This window comes from Serinus canaria, chromosome 15, assembly GCF_022539315.1.
Source record: "Serinus canaria isolate serCan28SL12 chromosome 15, serCan2020, whole genome shotgun sequence".
NCBI lineage: Eukaryota > Metazoa > Chordata > Aves > Passeriformes > Fringillidae > Serinus > Serinus canaria.
The window spans coordinates 4,269,184-4,289,971 of record NC_066329.1 but is presented as its reverse complement, the minus strand read 5'-3'; the positions used below and the strand labels follow the sequence as shown (position 1 = coordinate 4,289,971).

At 55.1% G+C, this 20,788-nt stretch overlaps 3 protein-coding genes across 6 annotated transcripts in view; 1 reads left to right on the top strand and 2 right to left on the bottom strand.

Moving 5' to 3' along the window:
• The window catches only part of TPCN1 (two pore segment channel 1), a 42,545-nt gene extending 31,762 nt beyond the window's left edge, over positions 1–10,783 (bottom strand). The window contains exons 1-2 of one of the 3 annotated variants that reach the window (XM_018916517.3): positions 10,721–10,783; positions 9,846–10,432 (exon numbers count right to left, since the gene is read on the bottom strand). In XM_018916517.3, the coding sequence (XP_018772062.2) occupies positions 9,846–9,957 (112 nt within the window). In that variant the 5' untranslated portion in view covers positions 9,958–10,432; positions 10,721–10,783. The other 2 variants (XM_018916516.3, XM_050980397.1) reach the window with 2 other exon arrangements.
• A 1,015-nt stretch (positions 10,784–11,798) lies between these two features.
• RITA1 (RBPJ interacting and tubulin associated 1) lies at positions 11,799–14,988 on the bottom strand. The gene is made up of 2 exons (XM_030233314.2): positions 14,748–14,988; positions 11,799–14,605 (listed from the first exon to the last, which is right to left on the bottom strand). Exons 1-2 carry the CDS (start codon positions 14,966–14,968, stop codon positions 14,071–14,073), a joined length of 756 nt encoding a protein of 251 aa, XP_030089174.1. The 5' UTR covers positions 14,969–14,988; the 3' UTR covers positions 11,799–14,070.
• A 42-nt stretch (positions 14,989–15,030) lies between these two features.
• DDX54 (DEAD-box helicase 54) lies at positions 15,031–20,451 on the top strand. 2 transcript variants are annotated; one of them, XM_018916512.3, is made up of 20 exons: positions 15,031–15,091; positions 15,484–15,619; positions 15,706–15,776; positions 15,859–16,044; positions 16,131–16,180; positions 16,290–16,331; positions 16,573–16,668; positions 16,772–16,893; positions 17,056–17,117; positions 17,239–17,370; positions 17,625–17,835; positions 18,097–18,231; positions 18,448–18,669; positions 18,758–18,831; positions 18,912–19,109; positions 19,270–19,415; positions 19,494–19,607; positions 19,694–19,798; positions 19,979–20,082; positions 20,161–20,451. In XM_018916512.3, the coding sequence occupies exons 1-20, from the start codon at positions 15,053–15,055 to the stop codon at positions 20,382–20,384; spliced, it is 2,469 nt and encodes an 822-aa protein (XP_018772057.3). In that variant the 5' UTR covers positions 15,031–15,052; the 3' UTR covers positions 20,385–20,451. The 2 variants fall into 2 exon arrangements, with proteins under 2 accessions (XP_018772057.3, XP_030089523.2); XM_030233663.2 differs by having other exon boundaries at positions 19,979–20,451.
• Positions 20,452–20,788: the final 337 nt, after the last annotated feature.

Here is a 20,788-nt window from a genome sequence, read left to right as displayed (position 1 = left end):
CTGCTGGTTTCATATCCTTTATTTCTTATCTCAACAAATGAACCACAACACCACCAAAAAGGAGAAGCCAAAGCCACAACAGAAGGATCACCTACAACTCACATTATCCATCCTTTCAGCAGCCAATATGCTCCATAATCTCATCAGTCCCATCGTATCACAGCAACAAAGGCTTCACACACACTGAGATAAAATCATACCATAACTGGAATTAAATATCTGAGTCATTGAGGGGCTCTATGGAGCAACTAATGAATGGAAAAAACAATTGGAAGCAGTTAAGGTTTTGCTGAACCGAACCAAAAAGGAAAAATAGAAGAGACAGCTCTGCCTAAGGCAGAGAGAGAGGCCAGATGTGAAATACACACACACACATTTCTAATTCATAATTTTTGAGGAAGTAATGGAAGGAGACAATATCAGAGTCCCTCAGCTCTAGCATTTCTTTAACATATCCTGTTACATGAAGGAATTTCCTCTTTTTGTTCCAAAAAGGGAAACCAGTGTCTCCTGCTTTGAACACATTATAGATCTGCTTTGGCTTCAGTAACAACACAATGTCAGCAGTTTAAGAGCACGTTCCTCGTTTCAATTCTCCAAAGCAGAGCCTCTGGATTTCCCTGATGCAGTTTGGAGAGAGGTTTGATTAAGCTGCAATCTGGCCTTTTAAAGGAGAGCAGTGTGCTGCCAGGACTGACTGCCAGCTCCAGCCACCAGCAGCTCTCCAGGGAAGTCACAAAGTCAGCCTTGGGAAGCAGAGAGGAAGCTCTGGGAGAAACCAGGATTAATTTGGGTAACAAACCTCCAGCATGACCAAAGCAGCACTAGAATGAAGAAGGCAGTAATAAGGTAAGTGCCTTACTGACCTTTCTTCCCTAAAGAAAGAGGGATAGCAGGAAAATGACATAAATTTCAAAGTTAAATAACAAACTCTCCACATCTTTCCATGACAGGCTGAGACCAATTAGAGTTATTTGCTGTGGTGCAGCAGTGCTAAGGAGGTAATTGTGTTTTGGAGTGTTAGAACACAACTCCACCACGCTGATTCCTTTGAAATACAACACTGCCACATCTCCTCTGCCTTGTCCCTCACACAGGAAAGAAAGGCTGCCAACTTCAGAGGAAGACACGTGTAAAGGAGCAGGGAAAACCCCAGGCCAAGAGCTGGGGAGCTGTTCTCCATTAGGAAAAAAGGCTTCTGCACATTTGGTGGAAACCACTGCTGGCAGCAACTGGAGGTTGCATTTAATGGCTGGAGAGGAAGGAAGGAGTTAAACCATTGATGTGACATCTGCTGAACAGCTGATTTTCCCTCAACTGGTCCTTGCTTCAAGTCCTACAGCCCTTACACAGAACCATATCTTCAGAAAATTGGCAACTTTGACTCAAAAGTCTTTCTACACACACACACAAAAAAAAAAAAAAAAAAAAAAAAAAAGTCCTTTGAATCCAGATTTCAGAAGAGCTACTGCTGGTTTCCCATTGTTTGCCTGGAAATCTTGGCTGGCTGGCCTGCAATCTCCTGCCTGGTGCAAAACACCTTCTGAGGCTGGAAGAAAGTCACTCTCATGGCAGTGTACAGACTGCCTCAGCTGCAGCCTCAGAAATCAAAAGTCATCTGCTGATTTTTAAATGCCAGCCTTTAGAATCAGCTGTTTAATCTCTGTTTACTGTGGGGATGGAAGAATAGGTCATACAATGACTCTGTCATCTGGCTTTTCAGCAAATATAGAATATATTCAGTATCTCCTGAGCTTCCCTGTAACACTATTGGAGTGTTAAAGAGTGTTAAACCCTGAACTCCTGACAGGCTGGAACCATTTAATATGATTTTTTATTTCTCAAGTCCTTTGGAGCACCTTTAACTCTGCTGACCACAATTCTCTTCAGGATTTTCCTCCACTCCAGGTGCTATTCCTTCATTTGATACATATTTATCTACATATCTGTATATAATTTGTGTTAGCCAGCCCAGGCATGTGGGTACTGTGACTTTTTGCTGCCTCTCCAACAGCTCTAAACCTTCCATCAACATTTCTGTTTTCTAGGCATTTGTGTTGCCTCAAAGTATAGAAAATTTAGAATGTTTAAGTCTTCTCCTTCACAACCACTAGAGATAAGGTTCTGCCACCAGCCTTATATTTGAAAAGAAAGGGCTTTGACTTGGTCACTTCACCTCCCTGACCCAAATGTCAAAATTTTCCTTAGTGCTCCCACTGAGGAAAATCCCAGGATTGATCCCTTAGTCTTAATTCTACAGGCATTTCTTCATTTGGTCAATGAAGACCAGGAGCATTTTGGTGCATTCTAGTGAAATCCACTTTGCTTTTGTGCCATAAACTTTCCCAGATCTGTGGGGGACAGTGAAAATGCTCTCTCTCTGCAAAAACAGTGACAGCTGGAATAAACCACAGGCATTCCCAAGTGACAATACAGAAACTCACATATTAGGTGGGAAATCCAAGTGCAGCTGAGCTGTCCAGCCCCACAGAACGAGGGGGTTTAACACAGCTGTGCAGATAGATACACCCCCGCACACAAGCAGGAGGAGAAAAGCCTTTTGTTCCAAACAGACATCACCAGATCGAGATTGTAAAAGCAGCACTCAGTGTGATTCAAACCACAGCAGTGTCCTCCTGCCATGCCCAGGATCTGTCCCCAAGCCCAAGGCTCTGCTGTGACCAACATCAGCTCACCTCTGGTGCCTCCCTGTCCCCAGGTGAGGCACAGGTGCCCGAGCATCCTGCAGAACCACTCACAGATGGCCCAAACCCTCACGCTGCTCCTGCAGCTCCCAGAAAGCAAGCAGCCATGTGAAAACCAGCCTTCTTCTCCACATGCAAAAAGCAATTATGTTAAAGACACAGGGAGAGCCCTGAGAGGTGCAGATCAGAAGCCAGAGACACGGGAGGCAGCAGAAAAGCCCGATCAAATTCACCGCACTCTCCCCAGCTTAAGGATCAGAAATGGAGCGTTCTGCCTCATAAATTCTACTTCCAGCAAATTCAAGCCTAAATCCCCTGAAGGCAATAAGGAAAAGGCAATCAACAACAACTCTAACCACTTCCCAGATGCTCCTGTTTAGTTTATACAGCACTTCTTACAGCATTGAAATGGGTAAAATGGGATTTCAACGCAGGGGGGCTGACGGCAGCAGGCAGGATTCCTCAGTGAAGATACCAAGGGCAAAGGAAGTTCTGAGAAGCATCATATTGGTTATGATGAGTGAACTCAGCGTGCTCAGCCTTTGCTCATTTTAATCTGCCAGTACGCAGGCTTGGCTGAAGTGAACATCCTGCATCTACAGTGCCTTAAAAATCCACAGGAACCACAAAATGAGGGGGGAAAACGAACAAAGTGATGCATTCCCTGGGAAGCCATGAAAAAACTAATCACTGTTTGTTTCCAACTGTTGTTCCGCTTCCTGAGCCAAATGTTTCCAAGTCAGCTGTGGTGGCTGAGGAGTGACCGGTTGGAGCTGGAAAGTTGTCAATTGAAAATTGCAGCTCCAACACTTTCAAACTCCTTAACATCTTTTATAATTCCAGGACCACCTGTTCAAAACAAGCAGAGCCCCCTGATGACACCACACATGGCCTTATCCCACATTTTCCAATAAAAGCAGTCAGCTCAGGGAGGCAATACCCTGTTCTTCTGCTCTCAGCCCAAAAAGATGGGAGTTGTGCTGGAGAAGAGACACACAAAGGGCAGGGGCTTCCTTCCTCAAAGCATCAAGGTCATCACTCCCATCTTCAGGGAGTGTGGAGCTTCCAGACTCCTTGCCCCACTCGCAGGATCCCCCCTGGATTTACAGTGTGAGATGATCTCCATCCCCAGTGCTGCAGGAGACGACAAAGGAGAAAGAACCATTTGACTCCAGGATAATGGAACACTACCCCAAGTCTTCTCTACCTTGTAGATGCAGTTACCAGCTCAGATTTGAACAGCATGGGGCATTCAAGACAAAAAAAATCACTGGGTTTTTTTCTTGGGGTTTTTTTTTTTTTCTCTCTGCGTGAAAGAGTCAACAGTGCAGAGATTCTGTTTGACAGAGCATCCCACTGTGAGACACACAACGTGTGCATTGTGCAAACCACTCTCCTGCAGAGCTCAGAAAACAAGGGAGGCTTGGAAAAAATACCCACAATGACTGCAGCCCTCGATACCTCCTGGTGCTTTACTGTGCTTGGGGTTCTTCCTCTGCAGGCACCACGTCCACAGAGCCAGGGTGAGAATGTCTCCACACAAATGCTGCTGAGCTTTGGACAACACAGGGCTCTTTCTCATCAAAGAAAGGCACCAGCTCTACACAAGCATTTAAGCACAGCCCTGCCTTAAAACCTGAATTCTCAGGACAAGTGAGATTCCAGAGGAAGCTTCAGAGCAGAAACTTTTTCATTATTTCTAACATCATAGCAAAAGATCCCCAACATCTTCTAAAAAGCAGCATTTCCCTCCTTCCTCTGAGCTTACAGAGCTCATCACCCAGGGAAACGAATTGTACTGAAGGAGAAAACAATAATCTCCTTATGTTTTGGGTGTTCGTTTCCCTTTCCAAGATTTTCACCCCTCACTCATCTCAGAGGCAGTTTTTGCCTCGCTTTGCTTGCTTAAAACATTCATTTTAAGTGATCTAGGCCAGGAAAGGATTAGAGGAGCCCTGGCAGAAGTTGCAGAATGCAAGGCTGTTAGGTCAGAGAAATGAGACTTTCAGAGGCATAGCCAACAATCCACCACAAAACCACCACTCACGCTTTGGAAAAAATTCCTCTCTCTATAAATTCTAAGCAGGTGCATATTAAGAAAAATGAATCATGCACAACAATACAAAACAGCACCTCCTCTAACAAAGGAATGAAGCCTACCTGCCCACTCCTGCACCAGGTGCAATCAGCACTTTCCAGGTGAGATTGTGACCCACAGTGGCATTACCTGACTTACCCCAGGTGCTGCTTCCCAAAATGAGACCTCAGTCCTGTGCTCTGGCCATGTTTCACCTCTAAAGGCAGCAGCAGAAGCACTGCTGCTGCTGGAACTAATTAAAGGCAAATTGGTAGAACTAGGGGCCATGACATGAGGAAATATCCTGCACAGCATCCAAGAAAGGCACCAGATAATCCAAAAGGCTGCTTAAAAGCCTGGCTGTCAGAAATCTTGGAATCTGCCAGGTCCAAAGCAAGCAGTTGCTTGCTCCCTCATCCCCTTCATTCCTTCACCTTAATTAGCTGCAGCATTTCAGACCCAGTGCCTCAGCCCAAACAGCACCTCTGGAACAACCCCTGCTTCCACACAAGGATCAAAACCTACAGGTCCTGAAGGATTGATTAAATCTACCAGGTGGCTGAAATGCCTCTTTTCCTCCAAAGGCAGCAAAGCCAGAATGCCTCCACAAGCAGCACAGGTCCCAAAGAGTTTGTGTGGTTACAGCATTTCCCAAAGCTCAGGTGTTTATTCTCGGCTTCCTCAGCCCTTCAGGAATTGTTTTACACCTGGAACCTCACCCATGGCATGGTGGTGGAATAGGATGAGTTTTGAGGCCCCTCCAACCCAAACCATTCCAGGATTCTCTGAGATGATGCCATGACCAGATGGGCTGAAGCTGTGGACTACATGGACAGGCTTAACCCTCTCTCTGCCAACACAAACATGTTCAGGAACCAGATCCAACACACAAGAGACTTCTGTCACTTCAGGTTGCATTGACTACCAAACACATCAAAATCCAGGTAATTCACAAGCCTCAAAAAGAACATTAACTGCCCCAAATCTCAAGTGTCTAGCTGGGGCTTGGTAAAGGATTTTTTGTTTTGTAAGAAAGTTTGGTGTCTACACATCCTTTAATGCTGTAATTAGACTCTGTGTTCAGAACCACCACCTGAGTGTCCAGCAGCCAGTTACAAAAGGAACAGCTTTGCTGAAAGCCCCTTCCCATCAGGGAACTGTCCCAAGGCAAGGGCAGAGGGCCCCTTCCAGCACATCCCATACACTGTTCTACCAGCAGGCCCTGGGCTTCCCTCACCCAGCACTCCTGGGGTAGCCCCTCCAGCCTCACCAACTGTGAAATCTCATTTTCTTCACACACCCTGGCCCACCTGCTTGTCCCCAGCAGTGCCAGGCATATATTCACCTTCCCCAGTAATTCACCTTCCCAAAAGGCCAGGCTGGCTCTGGTTCTCCTGACAATTCACTTCTCAGGCAGAAGAAAGTGAGACTGCACCTCACTCAAAGTAGTTACAAGTTCTCATTTTCCAACAATCCTTCTAGAAAACATCACTCTTGGCTGTTGCAGTTGCTCCCCCACCTCCCTAATAATTAGTTTTTACCTCAATAGCAGATGCAGTTGCTTTCTTGTAAAAACCCAGAGTTGAAAGATGACTTCTTTCCCCCTGCCATCACCCATTGTGTGAGAAAACAGACAATATCCCATTGTTCCATGTACAACACTCTGAGCTGTACTTTCTGCTCTGAACACACTGCAACTCTACTTGAGGCTGCAGCAATTTCCATGCAGGAGGCAAAGGAGAATCTTGTATCTGATCTAATACAGGATAAATCAATGTGCACTCATTTATTGTTTATAGCTCCCATCAGCTCAAGGAGAGACTCTGTCCTAGAGTTTCAAGGCTATCCAGGCTGCCTTTGTAGATGGAAACAGACACTGCACTTAGGAGGTGTTTTGAGAGCTCTGTTCAAACATTTCCCAGGAGTTCAGGAGGGATGGGAAATCACTAAACCCTGGCAGGTTCTCATCACTCTCAGGACAGGATTTTGGGAAAGGCCAAGCCAGGTTCTTGCCCTTCTTGCCTTCTTTAGAAATTCAGTTTCCTATTAGTCACTGCCCTCAGGCAGGGGCTGGGGAGCTTAATTGGAGTTTGTATGGAGATGCTCAGATAAGATGTGCTAGGGAAGGGCAGCTCACACTCATTACTGTGCATCCAGGTGATGCAAGAGCTTCTCCCTGTCTCCTTCAGCTGCTGGAGCTGCAAAGAAAAATTACCCAGCCCCTACACAGCACAGTCAGAAAACCATCAGCACCACAGGGAGCACATTTTTCTGGATGTGGTCTGAATTCCTGTCAACTTTGGAGGATTCTGACCCTTTGCGGTGGCTGCAGATGGGAGCTCCCTGGAAGCCCTGAATCCCAGCACAAGCCAAGCAAGGCAGAGTTTAATATTCCTCCCCATGCAAGTATTTTCTCTCATTAAATGCTTAAGAGCTGGAGGATTTGGGAGATTAATTTTTGCAGCTGGACATTTTCTTTAAGAATGCAATTTTCCACACAATTTTCCTCCTTTAGCTCTCTTTTATTCTAACCCCAAGACACCCACTCACCCAGGAGAGGACTCTCCTGCAAGGTTTGGAAAGGAATTCACTGCTGCACTTCAGTCCTTTCTTTTCACGTCTGCTACAGCCTTGCTTTCAGAAAACCCTGTTTCTGCTTATTTCAACCCAGAAACTTGTCTCCAGTTCCAGGCCATCAACACCAAGAATCCACAACTACAAATTCATTTCTCCAAAGACCTGACTGGAACAAAGCCAGACCATGGACAGAGTTTTTGGTTTTTGGTTTTTTTTTTTTTAATTTAAAAGCACAAGAGCTCCTACACTGAACCCCAGAGGCAGAGAGCACTCAGTGACATGGCTGTGACAGGCTGGAGAATGGACTACAACTCAGAGCAGTTTGTGCACACAGGAACACAAAGCAAGGGTGAGATTTAATTATCAGCAACCTCAAACAAACATGTGATTGAACATGGGGCAGCTACAGCCACTTTGTCTTTCCCCAAGTGTCACCTGGAAGGGGATGGGGGGGGTCCTTCACTGCAAACAGTCCCAGCCTGTTCTGGGGACACAGCTCAGGGAAAGATTTGTGTTTCATCTGCCCTTGAATCCCTTGGAGTTGATGATGGCCAGGCACAGTAATGAGGGAGCTGCTCCTCCAAATTGTGGCTGAATATTCAATTATAAGAGTTTAGGCAAAGCCAGAAGGAAAGAGCTTCCTGACCTTCCCTGTCCCCATGTCCCCACCTTCACCCTGGCAGGCTCTCTCTCCCCTGACAAGCACTTTTCACACTTTTTCCCTGGCAAAGAAAAGCTTCTGACTGAAAAGGTGACATCCCACAGTTCTGTTAATGCCATTTCAGCCCTCAGCAGCCCAGGGGAGGCAGAGCAGAGGGGACACATTTGATTCCTCACAGCCTCCACGAGACAAAACTTTGCTGCATTTCACAGCAGATTTTCTGTGCAGGCAAAGAGCAAAAGCTGGGCTACACGTGCTGGTTTTTAAACAAGCTTACTTTTGCCAGTGCTGCTGTCAGTGTGCTCCCTCCCTGATTTAAGCTTCCCGCTTCCCAGAGATAAAGGTGCCTTTCAAGTTGTTGATGCCAGCCTTCTCCTCCTAATCCTTCATCCCACCCTGACTTCAGAAGGCTCTGTATCATTCCCCATTGCTTCCAGAGCATAAGCTTTATATCTCTGCAGCAAATCCAACTTTAACAGTGATTAAAACACACAAATAAGAGACATTTCATTTGAAGGATGCCAGGAAATGAGTTCTCAAAAACCACACAGCGATCCTGTAAGAAGCACAAAATTGGTCCCTAAAGAACTTCCCTGTATTTCAGTGTGGAGAACTTTATTTATTAATACATTCATTCTCATGCCTGTGCTTTAACACAGTCATGCTGGCTTCAAGCAATTGTTAAGCCTCACAAAACTTCTTCTTTGAAGGGATGGGAGGCGAGGGAAAGAAAGAGGGAAGAGTGATTAAAATTAGTCACAAGGAATCCTATAAATACACCCGTGGATGGAGGAAGAAATCTCTCTTCTATTGAACTTAAAATAGAGGGCTAAATGTTAAAAGACAAACAGATGGGATGAAGCAAGGATAAAACAGAGCTCAGAGAAAGTCAACTGGGCAATTTAGTCAGGGATCTGTATTGTGGGGTGGCAGAGGAGGAGGAGGAGGGAAGAAGAATCTTGATTATCCAAAATTAATTCCCGAGTTGGGAAGCCATAAGGGAACTCATCTTGTGGCTAGAGGAATCAAATCTCAGAGGCAGTGTGGCACAGAGGTATAACATGGAAAAAAGGGATGCCTGGCCAGGAGACGATGCATTTATTCCAAATGTTCAGCCTGTGGCAGCAAGGGCTGGATCACAACACCTGTGTGTGTGTACCTGCAACTGGGACATGCTGGACAAAACTGCACAGATCCATCCACAACACCAACCAGAAACTCTGTGAACACACTCAGGCATATCTGCTGGCCACATCCAGCCTGCTGCAGGGTGAGGGCACAAATGAAGGCACACTGAGGAGAAAAGCAAAGCTCCTGAGGGATGGTGGCTGTTGTTTTCCCCCTGCCAGTGCTCACAGGCTGGCTATGCCCCACTGAACAGCACATTTGTGTAAAAGTACTCCAGGTTCTTTGATAAGAACACAATAAAGATGTGGAAGGGATTTATCAATCCCTTCTTGGAAAAATCCGGATGTAAAGCAGAAACGGACAAAACAAGCCTCACAGAGTGCAGATATTTATGGTGCTAGGAAAGCGCCACATGAGATAAGTGCAGTGGGACAGCGCCAAGCGAAGGAGAGCGCGCAGGAAAGGGCTTAAGGTCACAGGGGAAACCACAAAACGTGTGGTAGAAATCGCACTGGTAGGACCCGTCCGGCCCCGCGGTGTCACAGGGAGCTGGGAGCAGCAAAGCGAGCGGCAGCACCGGGACCGCTGTTACCGGGCAGCCCCGGACACCGAGCACCGGAGACTCTGCCATCCCACCGGGCAGAGCGGCCACCCCAACGCGACAAACACCGGGCGGGCAGTGACAAAGCGCTCTTACTTTCGTTCGGCAGCTCCTCCCGATCCAGCTCATCCAGAGGGGCTGAGGCGCTGCTCCCGCTGTCGTCCAGGGTGAGGATCAGCGGGACATCATCGTCCATGCTCACCGCCATGCCGTCCCTTCGGCTGCGGCCCCGGGGCTTTCCGCAGCGCCTTCCGCAGCTCTCTGGGGCAGCGCGGCTGTCAGCAGCTCTGCCGGGCCAGCCCTCGCCCGGGGCTGCCTGCGGGCCACGGGGACACCGCGCTGCGCGCACTCATCTCCGGACAGCGCCGGGCTCCCCCAGCACAGCGCAGGACAGCGGGCTCGGCGGGGCCGTGAGGGCTCGGCTCACACGGCGGGGCCGGAGCTGCACCTCCCGGCCGGGACACGGCTCGCAGCACAGCGGGCACGCAGCACGAACCGCTCCTGAGCGAACCGCTGGTGCCGCGGCTCCGGGAGCAGGGCCGGGGCCGGCATGGCGCTAGGTGTCCCGGGCACGCATGGCTCCGTCGGTGCCCCGCAGCGCCCGAGGCCGCCGGCAATCCACGCACATCAAGTTCGCGGAGCGCTTTTGCGAACTGCGCGATGCCACAAGGTCACGGATTTCTCTAAAAGGTGATGGAGAAGGAAAATGAAGCAGGCCCAGGACAGCGCCACGGGGACAGCTCACAGCCGCTGTCCCTGTCCAGCGAGAGGGACACCGGCAAGCCGCTGTCACCGTGATGGGGAGGCCCGGCCCGGCGCCCTCCCCGCGCCCTCCTCCCAGCCCTGGGTGACCCTGCTCCTCACCAGCCCCCGTGCCCGCGGCCCCGGAACTCTCCGGACCCTCCAAACCCCCTCGGGACCGCCCGGCCCGGGACCCCCGCACCCCCCGGCCCGGCCCGGCCCCTCCGAACCGGCGCCCGCAGCGACGCGGCTCTTCCGCGCCCCGCCCCTCGCCTCCCATTGGCTGCTATAGCGAGGGCCCCGCCCAAAAAGGCGGGATCTCACTGCTCCCGCCAATCCGCGCACCGATCCTGCCCCCACCTCCTGCCAGGGGGCCAGCGTTAACCCCGCCTCCCCTCCCCGCCTCAAGCACACCGCCTTGCCATTGGATAGAAGCGCTGTCCCTCAAGATAGATTGGGGTGCTGATTGGTCCGAGGTGGGCTCTGGGGAAGGGAAGAACGGGCTGCCATTGGCTGCGCCGAGGCCCCGCCCCAAGGTCAGGGAAGAGAGCAGCGGTCACCGGGCAACAGCGGAACGCGGGCGGGAGCGGCTCGGGGACCGAGGGGACCGGGCCGGGACCCAGCGCCGCCGCCGGGCCGGGACAGCCGCTTCTCCCCGAGCCACCCCGGGCCGCACGGAGACGGGAAGAACAGGGAGCCGGGCCCTCGCTGTGCGCAGCGGACGGTAGGAATGGGTCGGGCCCGAGCGCAGCCCAGCCCGGCCCTGGCGCAGTGGGTGCCGTGAGGGGAATCCAGCAGCGCTGGCTCTCCAAAGGTCCTGCAGGACACGAACCCTGCCAAGGTCGGGCTGCTGCCAGCTCTGCTGCTTCTGGAGGGTCCCCGCTCCATCGCAGTGCTCTGCTGGTTTCAGGGGAAAGCAGCCCCGCAGCAACACAGCTTCAAGCCCCAAGTAAGCAACAAGTCAGGGTGGAGTCAAAGGTGGAGAGTGAGATTTATGTCAGTGCTGAGCAGGCAGAAAAATGAGAGCAGCAGCAGGGAGGATCCCCAGCTTGGTTCAGGCCTCTGCATCAACAACTCTGGCCTGAGCTGAGCACCAGTGACACTGGACAGGCTGGATCTGCAGGGAGGAAAGAACTGAACATTTCCCCCACCTCATTCAGATTTAATGTGGGGTTTTTTTCCACATAAGCATCAGCTCCAGCAGCAACAGAACAGCTTTTGCTCTCATGCTGAGCTGCACAGCTCTGGCAGAACAAGAGGACAAGGCAACAGTAAAGCACCAATGTAAGTGAGAGTCATGGAACAGAATGCAAACAACCCATTTATACTTAAACAACATTGTCTTCATGTGTAAACAGCAAGGAAGTGCCAGTTTTGACCTCGTGGAAGGCCTTGGTGACAGCCTGGGCCAGTGTGGGACAGGAATGAGTGGCTGATGAGATGGGCTCTAGTTTCCCCCACTGATTCCTCGTACCCTGAGCACAGCAGTGGGGGTAAAGTGGCCAATCCTGGCCACTGTTAACTTGATTTTCGGATAAAATCTCTCCTTAAAATCAGAGGCTTCCTCTTTCAAGGACTGCAGCTCTCCAGGATCACACTGGTTCAGTTCTCTGCTGCTTAGATTCCAGGGTAGTTCCCCCAGTTTGCTGAGGACTCGCCTCTCTGGATCTCCCAGCTGCTGCTGGAACAGCATTCCTGCTCCTGTGTCAATCCTCAACCCTCTTGTCTCCATCTAGTGTCCAAATCACATCTGGGCTCTCTCCCAGCCCAGTGACACCTGCAGCCTTCACAGCCTGCACAGTTCTCACTGTGCCCACATCCCAAACACAGCTGATCAGGCTCACATTGACACCAGCACTGCCAACCCCTCCTCTTGAGAAGGCCACAGTTGTTTCCTGTCCCTCCAATTTTACCCCAGCTGGAGAAGAGCTGCTGGATTGCCTCAGTGGGAAGCACTGGGAGAGATCTGAGAGTGTGGAGTGAAGGATCCTCACTCACCTTCTCAGGTTTTAATAATGTCAGGTTATTCTTGCTTCCCATCAGGCCCAGAAATGAGCAGAAATTCCCCTCAGTGCAAGCTCCTGGCTGGCTCCAGCTCCATCTGCTGGAGTGAGTCAAGGCTCGATCCTGCTGCTGTTCAAGGTGCAATAAAATCATTTCTGGGGGCACAACGATGCTCTTAACATGGCTTGGTGTGTCCTTGGGTGAACTTGAGTGTTTCCCTTGGCATGGGAGTTACCAAACTCCCCGGAACCTCAGCAGCTCCTCACTGCAGCCTCCCTCCCCAAGGAGCAGTGACTGCAAACCCCACATCACCCACCCCGTGTCCTTTATCCACCTCCATTCACAGAGCTGCTCTTTCCCACCTCAGCAAAGGAAGTGGAGGAGCTTTGGAGGTGCCCAGATCCCTCAGCAGCATCCCAGAGATCCCAGATTTGTCTCAGAGCACTTATTTAGTGACACCGTGGCACTGCTGTGAGCACCTCACAACCCTCAGCCACACAGTTATGGATCTACTCAGCACCTCCTCATCACCACGAGCTGCCAAAATCCCTGGGCAGATCCTTCTGTGTCACAAACCCCATCCAGCCTGGGACACCCCGCTGCCAGCGGGACACAGGGCAGTGCTCGTCCTCCCTCGTCCTGCTTTGTCAGAGGAGTCCATAAGGTGTGGGTGGCACAAAGCAAGGACAGCAGGGAGACACCAAGGCACATCCTGTGCATGGAGGCAGAGGGAATGGAGCTCATTTCCTGCAGAAGGGAACCTTTGGGAGGGCCTCAGCAGCCCCTCAACACCTGCAAAGAGGAGGTGGCCATGAGGGTTGGGCCAAGGTTTGTGCTCGGGTGCAGAATGAGAGAACAGAGACAACATCAAACTAGAAAGGCTCTGACTGGATACAGGGAGAATTTTCACCCCGAGGACAGAGGAGCAGTGGGAAGGAGGCCAGAGAGGCTGTGCAGCCTCTATTCCTAGGGGTTTCTACCACCTTGGACCCACCTTGAGCAGGTCAGACTAGGGATGTCCTGCATTCCTGGAGGCATGAGCACAGGTGGGATGGAGCAGGTCTCCTCTCACCACACATGCTCAGCAAAGGTCCCTGTCAGGGCCCTCAAACCCCAACTGCCCCAGCCAGACTCCCCTGGGACCCCACCCCAGCAGCACCCCCTCTTCTGGGAGCTGCAGGGCCCCTGCCTGTCCCCACAGAGCTGCACTGTCCCTCAATGTCCCTGTGCCTGATTGGGCCCTGCACTGCACTGGGGGCACTCCTGTCCCCTGCTGCTCCAACCTCCTGGCTGGACTTCCCAGACAGCAGGAACCTCCTCTGACACCCCTGCACATCACGGGAAGCAGCTGTTCCCACCAAGGCTCTCCCACTCTGGTGCCGTGGGGGTGTGCCCTGAACCAGGAGGTCACTGCTCCCAGCACTGTGGTCACCTCTGGCTCCCAGCTTGTCTTCCAGCATGGAACAGCCCCATCCTTTGTTTCCAGCACGGAAAAGCTCAGGGTCCTCGTGGGCTTGGCCTCAGGGAGGCCTCAGATAGGCTAAGGCTGTATGTACATCCAGAGGGACACTTGGCATCACTTCCAGGGGGGTCTGGCTGTGCAGCCACCTGCTGCCTTGGCATTCCTGGGCACAGGAGATCCAGACACGCTGTTGGACCGACCCCTCACCAGAGAGCCCTGGGGGGCTGCAGGGGTTGTTGGAGCGCTCTGGTTCTTCCACCTTTCTGTGCCGAGGTTGGAAGAAAGGTGAATCCTGTCCGGGGGTGCGCTCAGCCGGCTGACAGACTGGGAACGTCCTCTGCCTGGAGCAGCCCAGCCTTTGGGGCAAGCATCGCTGCCGGGGTGCCTCCAGGCACGCAGCTTCTCCTGGCGGCCGGGCTCGGATGCGGCGGGAGGCGCGGAGGCCGGCGGGTGCAGGGCTCGCAGGGGAGCGCCCCTGCGGTGTGCGGAGAGGCCGGGCTGGCTCTGGGGGGCGGGCGGGGGGCTCCAGAGCAGCGAGTGGAGCTTGGCTACATCTTCCTTCCTCATCCGCGGAGCTGCCCAGGCAGGACCCTGCGGCTTGGCACCAAACAGGGACTCGTCACAGAAGGACGGAGCGTGGCTTCGGGACCTTGGAGGGCGACAAGCGGAGAAACACGGCTTGGTTACAGCGGGGGAAGCCAGAGGGGGAGTCGAGGGGCTCCGCAGGGCACCGACAGGGAGCGAGCCCCGAAAGGCGGGGCAGCGGAGGGAGCGCCCCAAGCACGACTCACCTGCACTGGCTGCCGGGCCGGGAGCCGCGGGCCGAGGGAGCCGCCGGAGCCGCCCAGGGCGGCGGGAAGGCGGGCGGCGGCGAGCGGGCCCCCGCGGGCCGGCCGAACAGCGACTCATCCACGAAGGACGGCCGCACCCGGCGGCGGCCCCGGGGACCCCGCGGAGGACGGGCGGCACCGGCAGCCGAGCCAGCGGCAGGGGCTGGACCCGCCACCCGCATAGCCGTGGCCCCGGGGCGGGCTCGGGCCGGGCCCGGCCCCTTCCGCCCCCGCCCCCGCCACGTGGTTCCGCCGCCGGTACCGACATGGCGCCGCGCGCCCGCCGCCAGCCCCGCCGAGCGCCGGTACCGGGCGGGAACGGGAACGGGAATGGGAATGGGAACGGGAACGGGGAGGGGGCGGGAACGGGGCGGGCCCGAGCGAGGCGTGTCCCTGCTCCCCGTACTGCTGCACCCGGTACTGCGGTCCCGGTCTCCATGTGCCGGTGTCCACAGTACCGGTGTCCTTAGTGCCAATGTCCCCAGTGCCCGTATTCCTGGTACGCGTGTCCCCACGAGCAGTGTCCCCAGTACCCGTGTCCCGGTGCCAGTATCCCCACTGCCAGTGTCCCCAGTACCAGTGTCCCCAGTGCCAATGTCCCCGTCACCAGCACTGGTGGCCTTGCCTGCCATGCCAGCAGTGCAGAGCTGCAGTGACCCTGACCCATCACCACGGCCATGTCCCCCACTGTCCCCAGGTCCCTGCGACCCCACTGCCCACCTTCCCTACGGCCACCGAGGAGGACGATGGCGCCGAAGCGGAGCTGGACACTCAGGCCATGGTGCGGGCCCAGAACCAGAAGAAGAAGAAATCCGGAGGCTTCCAGTCCATGGGTGCGTGTGAGGCAGGGAACAGCTGTCCCTGGGACAGGGACTGTCCCCTCCTGCCCATGCCCCCTCACTTGTCCCTGTTCCCCCAGGCCTCAGCTACCCTGTCTTCAAGGGCATCATGAAGAAGGGCTACAAGGTGCCCACACCCATCCAGAGGAAGGTGAGCCTGGGGAGCGGTGGGTCCCTGTCCCAGGGGGTGGCAGTGGGACAGTGACAGTGACGGTGACGGCGGTGTCCCACAGACCATCCCTGCCATCCTGTGTGGCCGGGATGTGGTGGCCATGGCGCGGACGGGCAGTGGGAAGACAGCCTGTTTCCTCATCCCCATGTTCGAGCGGCTGAAGGCGCCCAGCCAGGCCGGGGCACGCGCCCTCATCCTCTCGCCCACCCGGGAGCTGGCCCTGCAGACCCTCAAGTTCACCAAGGAGGTACAGGGGACCTGGGGGCGAGGGGGAACAACAGGGACAATGGGTTTGGTTCTACATCCCACCAACGTTTATTGCTCACTCTACAGCTGGGCAAGTTCACTGGCTTGAAGACAGCCCTGATCCTGGGAGGAGACAAGTAAGATGTCCCTGTGTCCCCTCCAATCCCTGCTTCCCTGAGCTTCTCCAAAACCTAGTGAGGGGCTGAGCTGCCCAGTGCCACCCCAGCCTCTCCCCTCTCTTCACAGGATGGAGGACCAGTTTGCTGCCCTGCATGAAAACCCTGACATGTGAGTGGGGCACAGGGAGGGAACCCAGTGGGGAAATGGCCACCAGCTATCTGGGGACATCCTGGTGTTTAGAGCCGGTGTGCCTGATGGATATTCCTGGTGTTCCCTTGGAGCAACTTCCTGTGGGACAACAGGGTCTCTATTGTGTCATCTTTGGGTTGGATTTGGGACTTGTTCCCAGGATGGTGTGGGGACACTGTCTCCCCCTCGGCTGGTCCTGTCACCACCTCTGTCCCCACAGAATCATAGCTACCCCTGGGCGCCTGGTGCACGTGGCAGTGGAGATGAAGCTGAAGCTGCACACCGTGGAGTACGTGGTGTTTGACGAGGCTGACAGGTCAGCAGGGCTGTCCCCAGGGCTGGCAGTGTCCCCACATGGGTGAGAGGCCCAGGGGGTGGCAGGGAGGGACCTGCCATGTTTCATATCCCCTCCCCTGCAGGCTCTTTGAGATGGGCTTTGCTGAGCAGCTCCAGGAGATCATTGCCCGGCTCCCCGACTGCCACCAGACCGTGCTGTTCTCCGCCACGCTGCCCAAGCTGCTCGTCGAGTTTGCCCGGGCTGGTGAGGAGCTGGGGCAGGTGGCACTGGGGACAGGGACACGGCACAGCCCCACAGCCAGGCCGAGCCCAGCACTGGGAAAACCAGGCTGGATTAATGCTGGGCCAAGTGGGTGTCCCCAGCAGGACACCCCGTGAGTGACCCATGTCCTGTGTGTCACCACAGGCCTCACTGAGCCGATGCTGATCCGCCTGGATGTGGAGTCCAAGCTGAGTGAGCAGCTCAAGGTGAGGCGGAGGGGTTCAAGAGGGGCTTTGTGCCCCCTACCCCCTGCAAGCCACCTGCTCCTGAGGAGGGGACAAGGGTGGCATTGGTGGCACAGGGCTGAGCGCTGCCCTCATGCTGCAGCTGGTGTTCTTCCACGTGCGTGGGGACGACAAACCCGCCGTGCTGCTCCACCTGCTCCGCAGCGTGGTGAAGCCCCAGGACCAGACAGTCGTCTTTGTGGCCACCAAGCACCACACGGAGTATCTGAGGGAGGTAAGTGGCATTTGGGGGTGCCAGTGTGGGCTCTGCAGCTGTGGCAGGTCCCTGCTGGAATCTCTCCCTCTGTTTCACTGGGTTGAAGGAGAAATCCCAGAATATGTGATCATGGAGGTGCTGCATCCATTCACCCCTCAGAGAGAGGAGGGAGCACATCAGGGGGATTTGGAGGTGCAGGTGGCCACTCTGGAGTCTCTGGCCCTGTTTCTCTGCTGAGGGCAAATCCATCCAATCTTTTCTCCCTTTCCCAGCTGCTGACGGCACAGGGCATCCGCTGCACCCACATCTACAGCTCTCTGGACCAGACTGCCCGCAAGATCAACATTGCCAAGTTCTCCCAGGGCAAGTGCCCAGTGCTGCTGGTCACTGACGTGGCTGCCCGGGGGCTGGACATCCCCATGCTGGACAATGTCATCAACTTCAGCTTCCCTGCCAAGGGCAAGCTGTTCCTACATCGTGTTGGTGAGTGCCAGTGCCCACCTGTGTTGCGATATTGAGGGACAGACTGGGGACAAAGCACTGATGTCCCAGCTGGACTGTGAGGGCTCTTGGGGGCAGGACTGGTACCTTCCCTGTAGGGCTTCCCCTTGTCCCTTACCAGCCGTGCCCCCATGGTAAATGTCACGTGTGTAGACTGCCAGGGACACCAGGGATCCCTTGCCTGGGTGGGGCTGGGCTGGGCTGGCTGGGCATGGTTTCCCATTCTCCTCTTGCCCATGCCAGGTCGCGTGGCCCGAGCTGGCCGGAGTGGCACTGCCTACTCGCTGGTGGCTCCCGACGAGATGCCCTACGTGTTCGACCTCCACCTCTTCCTGGGGCGCCCGCTCGTCCTCGCCGGAGCCCAGGAGATGCCTGCAGGTGAGGGGTGGCTGTGTGGCCACTGGGCTGTTCTCCCTGGCCAGGGCTGGAGTTTGTGGTCTTGTGGTGGTGAAAATGGGGTGTCAGGGGCTGTGATACACTGTGTGTGTGGGGGATGCTGATTGAACAGGGCCGAGCACCCTGGAGCTGTCACCTCTGCTCTGAGAAATACAGGCTGGGTGCTGGGGAAGTGACACGCTGTGTGCTGGGCTGCAGATGCTGGCGGGGTCCTGGGCCGTGTCCCCCAGAGCCTGGTGGATGATGAGGAATCCCTGCTGCTGACGGACCACGAGAGCTCTCTCGAGCTGCGCAGCCTCCGCCGCGTTGCCGACAACGCCCACAAGCAGTACCTGCGCTCCCGGCCCGGCCCCTCGCCTGAGTCCATCAAGAGGGCCAAGGACCTGGATGTGTCCCAGCTGGGCATGCACCCCCTCTTCAGTGAGTGCTGGGGGCTGCTGAGGGAGGGGACCCTGTTGCCCTTCCCATGAAACTGATCTGTGCCTCTGTCCCTGCCTGCCTTCCCCAGGAGCTCGCTTCGAAGACACCGAGCTGCAGAGGCTGAAGTTAGTGGATAGCATTAAAACCTACAAGTCCAAGGCGGTGAGTTGAGATGGATGGGATGGGAGGGGATGGGATGCCCTTGTGGCTCACTGGGAATGATGCTCCTGCCCTGAGGACAGACCATCTTTGAGATCAACGCCACGTCCCGCACACCAGCCAGCACTGTGATGCGATCCAAGCGGCGCCACGACCACGCCCTGATCGAGAAGTTCCAGCGTGGGCAGCAGGAGAAGCGGGCAGCAGCACTGAAAGGGAAGGGGATGTGCCCAGCCCCTCCTGAGCCCCAGGATGGGGAAGGAGAGCAGGAAGACCTCCAGGTAATTGGGTCATGAATGCAGGAACTGCTGCAGAGCCACCTTGGCCCAGTGCTGGCAGCACCAGAACCCCCACATTGTGCTGGGGCTTGGGGGCTGGTGCAGAGACTTGCAGAGATGTTGGGAGGACGTGGCTCCCAGACCCTTCACTGTCCCCATCCAGGACGTGTTCTCCAACGTGGGGGGCCAGAAACGAAAACGGGGCCAAGGAGGAGAAGATGGTCCCAGGAAAAAGCCAAAGCAGCCAGCACAGCAGGCTGAGGACTTCTACATCCCATACCGGCCCAAGGACTTTGAGAGTGAACGGGGGTAAGTCTGGGGGGCTCCTCCTGCTGCTGTCCCCTCCCAGCCTGTGTGGGGGCTGCTCTCATCACCTCCCCTTGGCAGGCTGAGCGTGGGCGGCGAGGGCAGCGCCTTCGAGCAGCAGGCGGCCGGGGCCGTGCTGGATCTCATGGGCGACGAGAATCACAACCTCAACAAGAACAAGCAGCTGCTCAAGTGGTGAGTGGGCTTTGCCCATGGGCTGGAGGGGGAATCAGAGCTGGGGGTGGCACTGCTCGGTCCCACCACCCTTCTGTCTCTCTCAGGGACCGCAAGAAGAAGCGGTTTGTGGGGCAGACGGGCCAGGAGGACAAGAAGAAGGTGCGGACGGAGAGCGGGCGCTACATCAGCAGCTCCTACAAGAACAACCTGTATCCTGCCATGGGCACTGCTGCCTGCCTGGGCTGGGCACTGCAGGAGCAGGGTCGGACCTGTGTGTCAGGGCTCCATCCCTGCCAGGGCAGCAGCCAGGGCAGGGAGAACAGTCTGACAACCACAGCACATGGTGAAGTGCACAGTCCCCACATGTTCCCTTAACCCACCCGTCCCAGCTATGAGAAGTGGAAGCAGAAGTACAAGGTTGACGAGAGGGATGAGGATGAGGAAGGGCCACGCAGCAGGGAGCAGTTCCGAGGGAAGCACAGGCGTGGGCACGGTGAGTCCCTGAAGCAAGCAACAGAGCCCTGCATTGTTCCCCTGAGCCTGGCTCTGAGCACAGCCGTGTCCCCTGCAGGCCCCACGCAGCCCCCGGCGCAGGGCAGGGTGCGCTCGGAGCTGAAGAACAAGCAGCAGATCCTGAAGCAGCGCAAGAAGGCGGCCAAGCAGCGCTTCCTGCAGAGCGGGGGCCTGAAGCGGCTGCGGGCGCGCGGCCGGCAGCGCGTGCAGGAGCTGCGGCTGATGGCCTTCGGGCGCCGCGCCGGCCCTGCCAAAAAGGGCAAGCTCAGGAAGAGGATGTAGGGCACACGTCCCCTGCGCCTGGGCTGGGAGCTGGGGAAGGGGACAGTAAATATTGGTTGGTTTTGCATCCCAGCTTCTGTCTGTCCTTGCTGCAAGAATCCTACCCGGGGTAATTATTTCCCTAGAGACGCAAGAAGAAGCAGGTGCTGTGACTGCATGGCTGGGTGTATTTTGATGTGAAGCACCTTCAGCTCCCTCCTCCTCATCCTCGGCCTCCTGCCTGGGGTGGTCTGTGAAGGAGGAGCACCTCTGGAGTGCCCTGGCCCTGCCTGGGTGTGGTGCCACCCCAGTGTGACTGTGCCACTGCTGTCCATGTTGCCTCTTGACATGGGGTTTCCAGACTTGCAGGAATTACCTCCATCCACAGGGGTTCTGTGGCTCCATGCTGGCCCTGGCAGCCCCAC